Genomic DNA, 17578 nt, shown 5'->3' on the forward strand with positions numbered 1-17578 from the left:
CCAGGCGCACCAGCGGACCCTGACCTTGGGCCATCCTCGCCCTGCCCTCCACCTTTTGAGCTGCTCCTGGCGGGGCGAGCCGAGCCCCAAGCCCTTAGGTGCGAGACAGCAGTTATAACCGCAGCCCTCCGGTTTTGGCCTGGTAGCTGCCGCCCTGTGCCCGCCCCGGGCACCCCAAGCCCGCCGCCCCCCGCCCGGGCCCACGGCCGGTGGCCCCCGCCGGGCCGCCTGCCGCAGGAGGGGCCCCCCCGCCCTCCCCGCCGACAGGGAGCGCTCTCGCGCGTTCGGCGGCGGGGCGCGGCGCAGCCCGTAAGGAGGCACCCGCGCCCGGGGCGCCAGTGGTGGGCGGGGCGGTCCGAGGGGCGGGGGCTGCGGGCGGGGCCGCCCCGGGACACGCCGGGCCGCCGCCGGCGGAGCAGGAAATGGAGGCGTAAGGGGCCGGGCGGGCCGGGGCTTCCCGCGCCGCAGGGCTGACCGCGGGCCGGGCCGCCGCCCCCTCTCGCACCGCCCCCGCCGCGGCACGGGGCCCGCCTCAGCCCGGCCCGCCTCGCCTCGGCTTGGCTCCGCGCTCCGCCCCCGCCGCGGGGCCGGCATGTGAGGCTGCCCGGCGGCGGTGCCTCCTGCGCGGCTGGGCCGGCGCGGCCCCCGCACGGCTCCTTGCTGCCCGCGGGAGGGGAGGCCCGGCCCGGCCCTGCCCCGGGGCCGGCCCTCGCCGCCGCCGCCGCCCCGGAGCGGAGCGGTGGATGGGGCAGCGCGGCCGGCGGTGGGGACGATGCCGCGGAAGGAGCTGCCGCTGCCCGAGGGCTGGGAGGAGGCGCGGGACTACGACGGGAAGGTGTACTACATCGACCACGGCAGCCGCACCACCAGCTGGGTCGACCCCCGCGACAGGTGGGCGCGGCGGGGCCAGGGGGCGGGCAGGGCCGCTCCGGGGCCCCCTTCCCCCTTCCCGGGCAGAGGCGTGCCCGCCGCCTCCGCTCCGCGCGCCTGGCCCGCCGGGTCGGTGGCTGCCGCCGTCCCCGGCTCCGGCCCGGCTCCGCGGGAGGAGAGCGCAGCGCACGGCCCCCGCCGCCTTCCCCCGGCCGGGCGGGCAAGGGGCGCCCGACGGCCCCTGGGGGGGTGCTGGCGGCAGGGCGGCGAGTTCGGTGCTGCCGTGTCCCCTCGGCTTCTTACCGCGCTCCTCCGCGCCCGGCGGGCCTGCGGTGCACGCTGCCCGGGGAGCGCGGCTGGCGGGGGCGGGCAGCCCCCCGTGCACCCGGCAGCGGCGCTGCTTCAGCGGGGGGGGGGGGGGGGGGGGGGCGGTGAGGTGCAGGGGGGTCGTGGCGTCTTTGCCCACCTCTGTAAGCCAGTGCCAGTGGCCCACCTATGCAAGCCACGCTGCGATGACGGAGGTCACTGACTTGGGGGTGTTTCTTATTTCCCCCGTCTGCCTCCTGCTTACGGCCCGCTCTTGCTGCCACTTGCTCTGAGGAGCTCTTTCCTAATATCGCTCACTCTAGAAAGTAAAGAGAAGCAGCAGAGGGTCTGCTGTTCGGGACCCGGGTGGTTTGCCCAGCCACGCTCTGACCTAGCACGTTCTGGTTCCACACAAGGCAGTGACGGTAAGGCAGCGTGTGGCAGCTCAGACGCTGCATCGGTGTTGAAATCTGAGGTTTCTAAATTTCGCATTTAATGCTTGGTTAGCTGAAGTTCTGGGACGCAGCAACTCAAAAATCAGTCTTGATGAGCTGGAAATGCCAACAATCTCAATATGCAGTTTGTCGTTGGTAAATTTTCCCCACTTCCCCCATCTGACTGTGAGCATTCCCCTTGTTATGGGGCAGCTGGTGTGATTTCTGAACTTGCATTCCTTTTCCCCTTGGCCCAGCAATCGGTTCCTCAAAGGGGCTTCCACTGTTGGTGAGATGTCAGTACTTTGCCTTCTCTCCAGTTCTCCTTCGGTGTGTTTTTGTGAAGCATGGAAGTGAATGATTGTCCAATTTTATAAGATTTCAAGGAGTGTTCTGCATTCCAGGAATAATCCCAGTGTGTACTATATGCAAATGTAACCTGCTGCCAGCTGGGGGTTTGGAACTCGTTTTGGGGCTTCCGTTTCAGTAATGTGGTTGAGAAGGGCTAGTAATGCAGGTGTTTAAAGGTGTGGGGGTTTTAACCACCATAAATTTTAATGCAAACTTACACTAATGCTTGCCTGGCATCATCGTTTTGTTACAGAGATTGAAGAGAAGTGAGAAATCTCATGGGCCTAATACAGGCTTATAAAAGTTCTTATATGTCCTTGGTTAGCGATTCAAAAATGACAGAATTAACTAAATGGGTGCCTTATTTACACATGTACTGAGCTGTCACAGAGCCACTGCCTGCTCACCACCATTAAAGGAGAATATTCAAACACGTACTGATAACTCTTATCACATGACATATTTGTTGTGCACATAGAAATACACCTGAATACACATGGCCCTGACTGAGCTTTGCATCGAAGTCATCTTCCAGTAGTGCTACCAAGAAAACAAGCTGTGTTGGACACTCTCCCTGAAAATCCTCAGGTTTTTAAACAGTTTATTGGTCCAACACTAAAACAGCTATGTGACACAGCACTTACCCATCACCTGGGGGACCATGTGCTTGTAAGAGTTGAAACCCTGCTCTGACAACCAGGAAATAAGTTTCTCTTCCAACTAATTACCACTGTCTATGAAAACCAGCTGATGGGGAATTTCAGATCAGCTCAAGTCATGACTACTCCCTGCAGTAGTGAACTAGGTTTTATACAATGTTCACTGAAATTTATCAGTGTAATTTAAATATTTGTAAGTTTAGTCTTCTAGAAGTCATCTATAAAATTGCTGCAGCTCAGAGGTTGATTTCTGTATTTGCTACAGTGCTCTGTGTGCTGTGCTTACACATGCTTGTCTTTTACTCAGCAAAAAGCGATAGATACTAGGAAACGTGCGCGTAAAACTGGAAGTGTGAGGGATGTGGAGGAAGATGTATGTGTTAGGGCTCCTTCTGAACCCAGTTGCTTGTCAGTGAGGCTGCACCTTTGTGATACCTCATGGGTTTATTCAGGCAGCAGCAACTGGTAGCTAAAGATAGGACACAGGTTTTTAAACCTTCCCTAAATCTTTCATTCTAGCTTAATTTAATGGAAGTAAACATAAGCAGGGATACCATCTAGCTTCAGGGCACGGGCTTGCCCTTTGTTTTTGTGACAACAGTTGGTGTGAGGGTTGTAGTCCTGCTCACTGAGGTTGGTTTGATACGCTGCTAGGGAAGCAGGCCTGGCTGCGGGTGCGTGCAGCGGTGTCGGCAGCAGGGAAGGGGAAGTGGGGGGGTCTAAGGTGAGACCTCAGCAGGCCTCGGACAGTGTGAAATCCAGAGCTGGGCTGGTGAAGCTGGTGGGTTTTCCACCTCTCATGTGATGCATGACACCAGTCCTGCAGATGGGCTATCAGTAAGCGGTGCCATTAAAGTTTGCCACCACGAAGTCATGGGCACCTGGTAGCATCTCTCCTGTTAAGCTGACTTGAGTGATGCTCAGATGCCTGAAATCTTCAAGCAACTCTTGAATCTTAGAGCACTCTTACCTTGTAACTTTTAAGGGTATACTAGACTTCAGGGAAGTCCTGGGAAGCTTCTGGATGTTATTTTTAGACAGTTGAGATACTGTCTAAAGTTTAGACAGTTGAGATACTGTCTAAAGTTAAATAATCTGGAGAAATTTGTGATTTAACTGTTGCTGTACCTGTGATATGGTGTAACAGAAAAGTCTCGAGGTACCTTGTAAGCAAGAATTCTGGGTTAGAAAAAGCTGTAAGGCTGTTCTGGTGACCAGGTGGGGGTGCAGAAAAATTCAACCGATGCTACTGTAGTTTTCCTTGTGTAAAAGGAATCTCATGTAACTGACTTCTTTGTAGATTTGTTTGAAACTAGGTATTTCAGGACTCAGATACAGTGTAATGGGAGATCAATCCTTACCGAGCTAGGGAAAGAAATTTGTCATTCCTAGTTTTGAAAGCAAACATGATCTTTCAGGTATGCACCATTACATACCATTAAGTAGAACATGCCAGCCAGTTGTCCCAGTTGCTTTCTTAATGCAGAGGGTGCGTCTGCACTCTTAAACTCCTGTGCTGTTGACCAAACAGAAAGTGAGAATAGTGTCTCAAAACATTAACACCAGCTGCTGGCTGTTCTTAAACACTACTGTGAACAACACACAGAGCGCCCCGAATGAGATTCCTGCTCTCAACAGACATGAGGGTTAGCGGTGGGTATCTGGCTTCCAGTGAGTATGCTGTCCTTGGGTTCGTTGGGTTTAGAAGCTCTACTCTCCCTCAAACTGTCTTGGAAAATGATAGTTGTGGCTTGTTTTTTTGGTTTGGCTTTTTTTTTTTCCTTGCCTTTCAATTCAGAAGCTTCCTGAGCACTGAGGATTTGGGGATGCCTGATAATCTGTCCCATTCTCCAGTGTTTGTGTTCTTGTGCTCTTCCTATTGGCATGGTGGTCTAAGCAGTTTTTTCTAGATTGTTTTTGGTGGAGCTGACTGAACTTCTCATTTTACCCCAATCACAGACTCCTGTTGATGGTGAAAGCTAGTGAAGAGGAACACTTCTAGCTTAAATTTGGTGAAGGTACTAAACAGCAGCAGGCGTTTTCAGTTTTGGTGGGCAGCAGTTGATGGCCCTACATTTCTTGAAGGCTGTTATTGATATATAAAGGGTTGGAGGTGTTTATTAAATGAAAGCCCAGATTCTGCAGTTGCTCCCTGAAATCCCTTCGTACTCCATACGGGGGTTTCTCTAGTCTGAACCTCCAAAGTAGGGCTTCTGTAAAGAGAATTAGGGAAGAGATCTGCCAGGGTTCAGGGCCAATATGTGCTTATGTATGTTTTGTCACATGAAGACCTTATGCATTTAAAATAGTTAGGGCCACCTATTTACTCAGGAAGGTTCAGGTTTGCTGACACTGAGGATCTTACTGAAGAAAAGCTGGGCATGTCGATATAGAGAGCACAATCATCTAACCTTGCCCCTCTAGATCTGCGTTCTAGGCTTGGTGTGAAATACTGCAGAGTATTTATTTCCTATACATTATTCTAATCTTCAAGGTTTTAATCTTCAGTCTGCTCTGCAGAAATGTGAGCATCGTGCTAAAATTTCATGTGTAACGGCCCGTTACTTGGATTGTGTGCCTATAGCATACCTATAATCACTGATATAAAGCTAAATATAGTTAACTTAAATGTGGGAGTTCTCCAGAATAAAAGGGGCTAGAAGAAGGGAGGGCAGTGAAAGGCAGCAAGAATAAAAGGAGCTGTGCTTTTCTGTAGATGAAAATCAGTAAGCATAAGGAGAAGAAAGAAAAAATTCCCAAAGATGGAGCATTTATCTTCCGTAGGTGTCTCTTTCATCGCTGGCAGCAGCATAGGTCATGCAGTTGAAGGCTGCTAGTTTGATGCCTGCTGTTGCCTTTCTTTACTGATAGCTAGGCAAACACCCTCTCATATATATGTGAATCTGCTGCTTTCTCATGTGTATACGTTCCCCAAAATAGCTGATTATTATATAAAGAACAGGCAGTTCAGCGTGTGCCCATGGAAGCTATTGATAACCATTTTACGTGAGTATAGAAGTAAGTGATGGAAACATAGTCTTCATAGCCATCTAAGTGCTATCTCTGGGAACAGGTGTCTTAATGTGTAGGACTTGTGCTGTTCTTAGGTTGTTGGGGTTTTTTTCCACAGTAAATGAAAATGAATTGGCTTATGTAAGTGCTAATATGTAGGGAGACAAGGACAGCAAGTAAGATTATTGTGACACTTGTATTTTTTTAATGTATTTATATCAAGAGTCTTTCAAGAGGAATTAACACAAGCTGCACCTGTAATTGGAGAAAGTGGATTGGAACTGAAATCAATCAGACCTCTTAAGTTACAAAAAATCAGACTTCACTGTTTTGTTTTTTGTTTTTCCTGAGACTCCCCAGACAAGCCCTGTGGTAGGATGTATGGGCCACTTTGAAGGCTGCATGGACTGCCTTCAGAGCCAGTGCAATTCCTCACTTGTGTAAACTCGCTTTGTACTGGGGAAGGTAGCTGGAAACAACAGGTATGATGCTTTGTAACAAGGACATCGCTGCTAAAGGTGTGGTATGCGCACGTGTGTGGTGTCAGAGGATGTTGGCAGTGACTTTAGAACTGCTAAAAGCACCATCTTATCTTACTTCCCTGTGGAACATGAAAAAAAAAAACAAAACTGAAGCTTTGTTCAGCTCAGCAGCTTTTTTAATGCGTCTTGGGGAATTCTGAGTCTTAAAAGATCAGAATTGCTTTTGAAGAAATCTCTGTAAATCACACTGTTTAGAAATATGTAGGTTGAGCTTCATCTTCTGCTCTGGCAAGGTCATTTTACTCGCAAGATTAGTCCTTTAATTTTGCCTCGTAGACTGACAGCTTGTGAAGTTAGTGACACTGCCACGCACTGGAAGCTTACTTGGCAAGGGGATCAGCAATTTCATCCCTATGCAGGTCATGTATTTTCATATCAAGGTAGTTACCCTGATCTCCATCCAGTGGAATGGCAGAAAATTGGCTGGTAAATCCCAGAAGACATGGGTGTGGTGGGTGAGAGATGGCTGCTGTGTTGGTCACCTGGGGTGGGTGCCTGGTGGTGTTGGTTATGGGGCGCCTTAAGCTGCTGTTAAAGTTCTGTATCTGCGCAGGGAGTGAGGTCCAGAAGCAGGTCTGACTGAAAAATGTTGGTTTAGTGTCTGGCTTTATTTTACAGAAGCAGTTGATGAAGACTGTGTATGCTCATGCAGAAATTTGTGCTGGCACAGCTAGGGCTGAGCCGGAGGCTGGGAGGTGTGGGAGCGGGGCTAGCTCTGGTGGCAACCCAGGAGTGCTGCTGAAGGTGTGCTTGTGAAACCTTCCCCAGGCACTTGACCTGGTCAGGCCCTCTGCCAGCCCAACCAAAGAGGTGTTCCCAGAGCTAGAGGTGCTTAGCTTTATCCCACGATCTCTGACTGAGTTTTACAGGGAGAGTGGATTTTCACTTGCTGGAACCCAGATGAAACCAGCAGTGGGTACAGAGTATCTCCTAAAGTTTTAATTTGCACTGATGTCTTCACAGCTAGCGCAGTTATGGGAAGATGAGTTTGCAGCAAACTTTTCCATGTCTGAATCTGATTTAAATTACTCTAGCTTGTGCCAGAAAATTTATTGGAAGACATGGGAAGACTTGTCCAAAAAAGTTTACTGAAATAACTTGTTCCTGAAGAAGTGATGCATGGCTGAGGGTGGTCCTGTTACTGACCTGCTATATCACCTTTTCAGACTGGGCTCTGCTCTTATCTCCGTTACTGAAGGAATCTATTAGTAAATGATTGATTTACTCCGGGCTCCTGAAGGTGACTGCACGTTGCCAAGGCTAGCCTTGCACTCTGCTCAGCATGCCAGGGAGCGTCACCACCCCACAATGCGTTCCTGCACATGTTACGGAGACTCTGCTGATCCGCCGGGATTGAGATGTTCTGGGCTTGACTTGACACTCAGTTGTGTCAAGTATGGGAGAAATTCAAGTCTTTCTCAAAGAGGGGGAGAGATCATCCAGCTGGCTTGCGAAAGCCTTGCTGATGTTCTCTCTTTGCCGGGGCTGGCTGCCTGAACCTGGTGGCCTTGAGTGCCTCACCAGCAGGGTAGGTGGTAGCTGAAAAAATAAATTAATAAAGGGTGGTGGCAGCAGCTAGGCAAAGGCAGGTGGAGGTATGTAGACTAGTGCTTCTATATACACATATATGAGAGCTATGTAGATCGACCACTTCCTTGGAGAGCAATACTTCTTATGCTGGCTGGTTGTCATTCATGAGACCTGTTTAGTAAGGTTACGTGCTTTGCTTGTGGTAACGAAGACTTAGCATTAACTGCCCAAATAAAACCCAGAGTTCCTGTTCACAGAGCCTAAGGTTACTGCCCCCCCGCACACCCCCCTCCCTTTTAAGCTACATGCATAGATAATTGGCTGAACAAACAACAGACAAAACTGCTCCCAATAGAATAATAACTGCTTTTCACTGCCACTCATGCAGTCAAGTGACAGCTGGAAGACTCTCTGGATAGTCACAGGAGGTTTGGTGTGTAACAGGAAGATGCAGAGAAGCCAAATCCTACAGCTGTCAGCGTTCTCTGGTTTTTCATGCTTTTGGGTGGATTCTGCTGGCTTGGTTTGTTCTCTGTTTATACTTGTACTTACAGCTTCCACCCCAGCCACGATGTTCTGCAACATAAGTACCCAACACATTTAAAAAGCAGATGAATTGCTTTCTTAATCTTATAGAGGTGCTGTGGGGATTAATTAGTTCTGACAAAGTGCTTTCTGGCTGAGATGTCAAGCTGATGTTTCAGGACTAATGGTATTGTTCAGTGAAACTAGTTTTCCTCAAATGCCTAATCACTGTTTTAGAAGAATTTACTCTGTGGAGGAAATCTTTATTGATTTAAAGCACGCAATAAACAGTATTGATTTGCAAGAGGCAGTCATTCATATCTGCTCTATGTGGAGTTGAGATGCAAGGTGGTCACATAACTATTTTGAACTAAAATGTAAATGAAACTATTGCTTAAATGATCCTGCAAAGACATGCAAATTTCTCACAGGTGAATTACAACTGCCTTAATAGCCTTGTACTCAGAACAAGGGCAGTCCCCTACTAAGGAAAGGGCTCTCCGCTATGTCATCCCTCACAACCCTGCCACAGGGAGGATGTCCTGCAGAGGAACAGCAGTGGCCAAAATAATCTTCTGGACCCTTGGAGCAGCACGGGACAATATAGGTAGCCCCAGAACTGCTCTGTAAAGGTGGGCTGTGCATAACTGCAGCTAATTTTGCTTTGCCCAGCACAACTTTTGATTTCATGTGGCATCTGAGCCAGCTAAGCCTCTGCAGCTGCTAGAAGACATGCTGGTGGCCCAGCCGTGCAGGCTATCTGTCCCCTTGCCCATGCAGCTTCCCAGCCATCCAGTGCATGAATCCTGCGGGATGTCCTTTGAGGGGCTCAGGCAGGTTGGCACCACGGGTTGGCAGCAGCAACCTGTTGGGCCGTGTCACCTAACCCCTGAGTGAATGGGAAGAGTTGTCTCATGGACAGCTTCATCCTAGACACTTAAAGTTCTTGTAGTTGAACTGTTTAAAAGATGGAGTATCTTTCTGAGCTGCTTATCCAAATTACCTCAAAGGGAAATCGGGTGGGGATGGTAATAGAAAGTATTTGACTGTCACATGTGGTGCAGCTCTTCCGATTATCCAGTCTGTTTCCTGTGAAGTATCTTGGGTTGGTGGCCTGTCTTTGGGTGGTGCTGGGTCAGCCAGTCTGATTCAGGCTACAGAGAAGCTTGTAGTAACCCCATCAGGAGGTGGAGTTTATCATACTCGTGTGGTAGAATTGGCTTGCTCTGCAGCTGCTGAAATGCAAGGGAGGAGGTGTGTGGGTGGGCCTGGGGAAGCAGGCAGCACCGCAGGAATGGGGCAGCGCTTGTCTCGGGCTGGCAGGGATGGAGCTGTGCTTCTCGTTGCCTGCGTTGCAGCGGTGCACCTGGGTGTCTCATGGTGCTCCCAAGCTGGAACCTCTGCTCACAACAGCAGTGCTGCTTTCCCCTGAGGGGAAGTCTTCAGCCTGTCTCCTGCCTGCTCCGTAGGGCTCCTGTGGTTCACCAGGGGTTTGTTTGGATGTCTGAGGGAGCATGTGTGTGCCGTGCTTCTGCATCTGACATCGCTGATCTGGGAGATGTGACAGTTCTACTGCAACAGTGCACACGGGGTAAGGTCTGTGCTCAATTAGTGATGCTGCTCTATTTTTTAACAGCTGTTTGATTGTTGCAGGGCTCTTTGGACAGACCTTCGCTGTTCAGACCTGACCTTTGTTCAGAGTGGTGCCACTTCTCTTCCTCAGCAACTGATGTGACTTTGGTTCAGTCTTCTGGTTGCTCCTTATGGCTTTTGCTGTTTTGATGGGAAGAGAGGTGCTCAGCTAGCCAGAAATTTTTTTATTTTAGAAGGTCTCTGCTGCTGCAGCAGCTTCTGTGTTCTTTTTAGGGCTTTTCCAGCGGCTCCCTATGACTAGTGGAATGGTGCTAATGATGCTGCTTCACTAGCTGCTGTTGCTCTGAATAAATGCCCATATAGCGGGGATGGAACCTTTCCTCAAGGGAGTACTTGGTATGAAAAGGAAGTCTTTTTAAGATAAAATGGTAAGGCTTATCAAAATTGGGATGACCTATACTGTATATAGTGTTCCAGATGAGTTTTTTCTTATTGAATTCTGTATAATATTTTTCTGTTGCAGAGTTTTGGCATGGTTAAATTTGAAATCAAATAAGCACTTGAACAGGCTTTTTTGTTGGAGCATGTATGTGGTGATGCTTGGGTGTATTTGATTAGTGGTGTGTGTTAACTCTGCAGAGAATAAGGAGGTTAGACTCTTCTGTTCTGTATATTATTCAACATTTCTCAACATCTGATCTCTCCACTCAGTTGTCAGTTCACCCACTTGTTTAGATTTTTCTGAAATTCCTTGAAGTTATCTCTACATCCAGCTAATCCAAATAGCTTGTCAGCCAGCAAGGCAGTAAGCCAGACTTGCAATTTGTCTTTTCTTGTGTCACTAGTATTTCACACCACAAGATCTAAGCATCAAAGTTAAACAATCTGTTGCCTTGATGGGATACTGACTATTTAATTTTACGTGGACACATACATAGAAGGCTTTAGGCTGTTTAACAGCTAATTCTTAAAAAATAAGCTTTCCAATATTCTAGACATAGGCGGATTTGTCTGGTAAAGAGATCTCCTTACAGTCCTCAGTGAGTGTTATTCTGCCTTATTTTAACCCATATAAGCAGGAAAGTGAAATGTCATGGCTGCCACCATGTCCCGTGGCTTTCTGTTGCACCAGGGTTTTGCAAGATGTCTTAGATTCCTAACTTGCCTGTTTTTTGCTTTTTAAATTTGAATGTGGAAGCTTCCAGATTTAACTTAAATCCAGTTTGTCAAATATCAGTGTGATATCTTCTCAGTTGAGGTGGTTTATAATTCTCAATAAAGGCAGATATATTGTCATGTGTCATCTGTTAATTATTCATAGACCATTGTACAGCATTGCTCATGCAACTGGCTGGCTACTAATTAAATTTAGAAGATATTTTCCATCATGGTCTTTGCTTGATGCTAAGAGAAGCATAACCTGAATATAAACACTTTCTTGAAGCACATGTTGTTTGCTTGCCTGATCTCTTATACTCCTAGGGCACTACTCCTCACTTCCTTTTTAAGATTTATTTTTAGGAGAAGAGTGTGTGGGTGGAAAGGGAGGGGTATGTGGCCAAGGAACATGGCTTGGTCATTTGCAAAAGGGTTGCATGGATAAAAATCTCAGTTTGCAAAGACAAATTTGCAACTGAACTGGTCACACAGAGTCCTCCACTCGGGCTTGTTTTCGCACATCCTTTGTAAATGCCACTCTTATCCCTAAAGCAAATGTTCTGTGTTGAATTTTCTCATCTCTATTCTCTATTTGTCCAGTAGTCTGTAGCTAATACCCCATAGTGCTTCCTGGTTTATTTTGTATCTGCTTCCCAGACGCAGGCTCTTGCAGTTTTGGATGGTAGTTCTGAACAAGTTGTCTTGCATCTTCAGTAGCTTCAATGGGTGGTGGTCCCTTTTAGTCTGGCCACTATGGGTTTTGAGTCAGGTGCTGCAGTGGTTCTTCCTTCCCATCAGAAAAAGATCCCTTCGTTATCAGAGGAAGGCATGACTGCAGCTGAATAAACCAGTTCACAGCCTGGTTTAGACGTGTGAACAAGCAGTTGACTATTTGGGGGTGGGAGGACTTGTGTCAGGCCATGTCCCATCATGTCTCCATGGCTGCTGCCAAAGCCCTCGTGCTCTATCGCAAGGCAGCAAGATGGGGGCTGGGACTCGACGGCTGCTCCTGTTTTCTGAACAGAGCCAAGTGACACCAGGCCCTTGAAAGAGGAAGGCAGCTGGTGCAGTGAACTCATTGATGTTTAGGGTTTTGCTGTGCAGTAACAAAAGTGAGAACAGTCCAAGTGGTAATTCATAGCTGTAATCATTCTGCTTGTAAATCGGCTTGTGACAGTTGCTTCTGATGGGGTGCTGCTTGTTGGTAAGAGTTGATTTACAATCAGGTTTATCACAGAATAGATTTGCAGTGAAATAACCTAAATTAAACCATTTCAACAATGACTTTTAAAGGCGTTATTGTTTGAATTACTGCCCTGGAGTAGTTGGGCAGATGTGTGGCACCACCTCTCTGAATGGCAGTAGTGCCTCTTAACAAATACATCGTTGAAGACAGTCTGAAATGCTGCTTTGATCCAGCTGTTTTGTGACCAGCCTAGATACCTGACGAAAGGTATAGGGAATAATGGAGTTATGTCAGTATGAATGAAGGATTTTACAGTAGGTGTTTTATTATTTATGTTGCTTCCTAGATGCTTGTGGAAGGGTTTACTTTCCGTTAGCTAGTGTCTTTGCAGTCAAAGGCAAACTGTTGACCTGTCATTTCTTGCCTTTGTGTTTCCAGCTCTGATGCTCGGAGCGCTCCTTTTTGCAGTGATTGTTGCTTCTACTTTCTCCCTCACAAGCTGTATAACACTGTTGCTTAGGTCTCTTATGGCCATGCTTACAGGGTCTTTTAAGCCTTTCATAAAGTAAGCATTTTGCCTGATGGGTGAAGGAGGTTTACAGAGTGGGTGGTTTGTTTTTTTTTTTTTTTTAAAAGGCAAGTAATACACTGTAGATAATAGATTCCAAAAAATGCAAATTTGTTTAAGCAACTCCTTAAAAAGAAGGGAGGGAGGAAGGAATTGAAGATTAAAACCTGTGTTTATATACATGTAGAAGCTGGAGGCAAAGCAATCCATTCATAAATATACAATAGGATTTATGTCATGGCGAGAAGTGCTACATGCATATTCATGTGTAATTTGCAAATCCTTTAGCGATTAAATACTTTACTCCAAACTCTAGAACTAAATAACCTTCTTGTTGAAATGAGATGTCCAAAGGCTCTAATGCTTTTCCAGTGGAGGGGAAAGGCTGGGTGGTGTAATAGATCTGATACTCTAATTTTCACTCTATTAAAAGATTTTTCGTGTGCTTTGGGCATTATTTTATTAGGATAATCAGTAAGTCTTGAACAAAACGTGATGTAGAGACTTGCAAGAAATACTGTAAAGCTTATCATGCTAAGAACAGCACATAGGCTTGGAAATTTGTTGGGATGTTTTTCTCAACAGATTGTAATGTCAAATACCTTTGTGTAAACTTTCATATTCTGTAGGTAAGGAAGGATGCAGATGAGTAATAGAGCTTGGAGTGTCGGTGTCTGAAAGTAGCCTTTGTACAAGTGAAGTGAATTGGCTTTTTAAAGGATGTAGCCTCAGTTCTTCATATAACTGACATACAATGCTGATGCTTTTGGTTTTCAAAAGCTTTGAAGTATTATAGACAAGTATATACCTTCCAACATCATGAATGGGAAAAATACTGCTATAGAATGATGTTTCCTGCAGCTTGGGTTGTTATGGCTGGTGCAGTTTCTGGATAGGGTGAGATGATGCAACTGGTTTATCTTGCCCTTCAGTCATTGCACTAAATGATACTCTGCAAACGGCAACTGACAGGTGTCCTGCTGAAAAAAGAATTCAACGTATGCCTCTGATACTACTGTGATAAGATAAGGTTGGGACTTGTCATGTGATTGTGTTATATGCTCTGTGCCTGCCCTCATCTTCCTTGGGATCCTTTCCTCTAGATTCACCAGCTGCTTTGCTTGCACAGTAGACTGGTGGCCAGGTAGTATTGGACTTCTGTGATAGCAGGTGTTTCTGTATCGCTCTGGTCAGTTAATAAAGAACCACAGTTTTTTTGTATTAAAATTCTGCTCAGGTCTTAAAACTGGACCTAAGCGTATTCAGTTACATAAACCTAAATTCTCTGTTTATGCTTTGGGAAAGTTGTGGTTTATCCTTGTATCTGGACCATCACAAGTTGGTGCTTACTGCACTCTTCCCTGGTGTTCCTGATGTCTTGTTCTGGAATTCCTCATTTTGTAGCTTTAGGAGCTCTTTCTCCTTTGCGTATCAGTTTTGCATTGGGAAGAATATAAAGTACATCCATGCTGGATGGGAAAAGCCAGCAAAGTTCTCGCATTCTTTCTTCCCCGCTGAGGTTAGTCCCTCCTTGAATGCTGTGTTGTCTGATTTGGCTTTCCTGCTCCTGTTCTGGGATGCTTTAATTCAACTGACAAGAGAGCAGGGCAGTGCACTCAATTAATTAAGGACTATGTGTACATTTTTCTGGCTGGCACAGGTGTAACAAATTGCCCTTTTAGTCCTGTTTACTTGTTTTATGCATTCAGTCACAGGTAGGTTCTGCTGCTTGGTGATCAGAGAAGAGCCCTGGATTCCCTGTTGCTCCCTTGTGTTGTGATCAGGGAGGCAGGTAGCAGAGGTGATGTCCCTTTGGTGCTTGGGGGCTCTGCCGTACAAAGCTGTACTTCAGTTGATTTGAAATAAGGTTTGCAGGTAACAGAAAAGTTGTTGCTTTTACAATGAGCCCTGAGAATTTGTTGTTGTCTGCCATGTCAGAGTATCAGTGTGTCTAAACTGGTGGCTAGTCACATAAGGGGATGAAAATGCAGCACTGGGTACTTGAAGAATATGAATTGGTGTAGTTCCATGGAAAGGGCAAAACAAATCCAGTCCTTAAACTGACCCCAGAGTGGGTGATTTCTTGGCTTTATATGGTGGACACTTTGTTCATCAAGCAGTTCAGGTGCAGATGAGGGAATAGCTGATGCGTGAGGCATGATGTTTCTGATTACTGTGAGGCTGTATGAGCTAGTTTTATGCCCATATTTTGTATGATATGTTAATGAGGAAAAATAGAAGGGATGAATACATTAACAAACCTCACTTTTTCAATGAGCGCTGCTCAGGTACAGGCTGGATGGAATGTGAATTTGATCCCCCCACACACACACACTCCCTGTTAGTAACCGTAAGTGGCTGCTGCTGGCTCCCTCTCAAAAGAGCACAGTGAACCATTGCTTACAGTATTGGGACCACTTATGCATTTGCTGGTGTAAAAGGGTAAAAAGCTTCACCTAGAGCTTGGTTGTGGCTGGAGTCTATAGTTTAATCTTGCCTTCATGCAGTTAGCAGTCTGGCTGTGGGCCTGAGCACAAGCCCCACTGGCAGGGCTGCAGCAGGCTGAGGAGCTGCCTGAGCCTTCCTGCCAGGGGAGGTGGCTGTTCCTTCAGCCCTGGTGCCCATCCACCTCCTCACCAAGCTTGCTGGCACACAGAAAACTGCTCCCTCTTTGTCTGGGCCCAGTTTCTGCTGCTGCAGTAAGCTGAAATGGCCCAAGGACTGTCTTTTGCAGCAGTGACCTGCTGGGTGGGAGCGACCTTCCTGCAAAACATGGCTCTCCTAGAAGTCACAGCTTGCTCCTGAGCTGCAGTCCATGCAATTGTGCTGTGCTTGCCTGGCACTGCAGGTGGTGAGCATGGGTTCAGCAAGGCAGCTGTGTCACTTGTAGTTTGTCTTTCAAAGCAGACAGCGTAAGTATCAGATTGATGCTTTCTCAGTGCCACGCTGTGGGCTGTAATTCCATCTGCTGCGACATTGTGAAGGTGACACCTAAAAAGGTATGTGCTTCTTTCTGGATGTCCTCCCTGCATCTGCTGCATGCATAGCTGGAGGTGCCATTTTACCTGCATGTTGGCCTTGCTCAGCTCAGGCGCCTAGCAAAACACTCACTATTTTTCTCCGAAATGCACTTAGAGTAGTTTTGAATGTCGTATTTCATTCATCCTAAGCACAGCAGTTTCTTCAATATCGCTGTCCTTTGTCTTCTGTGGTCTGGAACAGTAGTAGAAACATCTGTTTATGCCATTGATTTGGAAATTATTAAAAGGACATTGAATAAAGGAGTTTATTAATGGAAAGGAGGAGTGTTCAAAGACCTCTACCAGTAAGGTCTGTTTTTAATAGTTCTGCAGATTCATCACTGATTTTGGAGCTTGATAGTAAGTTGATTCTCTGGATCAGTCTGTAGGTTAACTTAAAGACACCAGACAAGGGCAACAGGAGGAGTATTTATTTTGTTTCCCAGAGAATTTCAGCTTGGTCTTTGTGGATGAGCTGAACTGTGAATAATGGTTTATTTAGCTGAGCTGATGGGAGTAAGTTGATACACATGTTGAGAATTCTGCATTGATGGTGTAGATCAGCGTTTGAGTAGAAATGAATAAAATGGATGATACAGTGAAACTATTTCCTGAAAAATCACTAGCATGGGAGTTTGCATTTCATTCAGGTGCTGATGCTGAAGTAGTACTTAGTTAAGCAGCAAATTTCAAACCTATAAGCTCTTGTGATAGCTTGCTTAAGACCAGATGCACAGTGCTATAAGGCACAATGTCAGATCCATTAAACACACATCCTTGACTTAGAAAAGGATGAAAATGAATAGCTGAGATATTTTAGGTAATTGCCTTGAGCAACAGCAATGGTTGTATTCCAAGAGCTCCAGTAAGTTACAAACAAGCTACAGCTGAGGCTAGATCAGGGAACTGATAGTTTGCACAGTGCCTGGCATAATTTTGTTGGGAGAGCAGCACACATGGTGTGTGCAGGCTGTACTCCTTGGTGTCTGCCCTGAGCTCCCTTACAGGAGGTGTCTGCACCCACAGAGGTCTGGTTCTGATAACACTTCCCACTTCCCCGGCTGCTTTAGTTTTACCTGAAGTATCTTACCACATATTGGTTTTCACTGAGTAAGCCTTAAAACAGGGTTTCACTCATTCAGCTGCTGCTTACCCTTTGGCAGCTATAAAAACTACGAAAACTGATAGTTATTGAGAAAAAAATGTTATTGAGCGGTCTTGGAACAAAATGTTATTTTACACGGTCTAAACAGCCACTCTCCCCTAGGTTTTTCCTTTTCTTGGATGGGTGGAAGAAGGGAAAACCTCATGAAAACATGTGATAAGCTGGACAAGGATGTCTTTAACAATGTCAGCTGTACAGGATTTGGATTGTACACAGGGAAGACTGTCTTTGAAATATATAGTTTTTCAGAACCTTGCTCTCTAATTTCAAGGAAAGGTCCTCTTTATGGTAACTGGAGATGAGAACCTAAAGGCATAGAGAGACATCCTGTTCTGCAGTTTGACATCTCTTGACATATGGGCATCTCCTTGTGGAGGTGTTAGGTTGGAAGTCTAGTAGCAGTGATTTAAATAGTCAAATTTATCAGTACTTTATTTTGTGAGCAAGGTGGATGCATAAAAGAGTTGAACGTAGCAGTTGAGTTGCTAATTAACTTGGCTCTTAAGTATGGCTTTTTGGAAAGTAATGCTGCCTTTTGTTCCATTCCTCCCAGAAAGGCAGGGTGTGCTCTGGCTGATGTCTCTGGTGACCTGGGGCATGAAATGCCCCACAAGAAAATCACGGGAGTGAAACGTGTTGTGCCTTAAAGTGCCTGCAGA

At 46.6% G+C, this 17578-nt stretch overlaps 1 protein-coding gene across 2 annotated transcripts in view; it reads left to right on the plus strand.

Moving 5' to 3' along the window:
* The first annotated feature begins 563 nt into the window (after positions 1 to 563).
* WWC1 (WW and C2 domain containing 1) overlaps positions 564 to 17578 on the plus strand; it is a 73702-nt gene continuing 56687 nt past the window's right edge. Inside the window, exon 1 of one of the 2 annotated variants that reach the window (XM_040603031.1) lies at positions 564 to 891. In XM_040603031.1, the coding sequence (XP_040458965.1) occupies positions 744 to 891 (148 nt within the window). In that variant the 5' untranslated portion in view covers positions 564 to 743. The remainder of the gene's footprint in view (positions 892 to 17578) is intronic. The other variant, XM_040603030.1, reaches the window with a different exon arrangement.

This window comes from Falco naumanni, chromosome 8 (assembly GCF_017639655.2).
Source record: "Falco naumanni isolate bFalNau1 chromosome 8, bFalNau1.pat, whole genome shotgun sequence".
Taxonomy (NCBI): Eukaryota; Metazoa; Chordata; class Aves; order Falconiformes; family Falconidae; genus Falco; species Falco naumanni.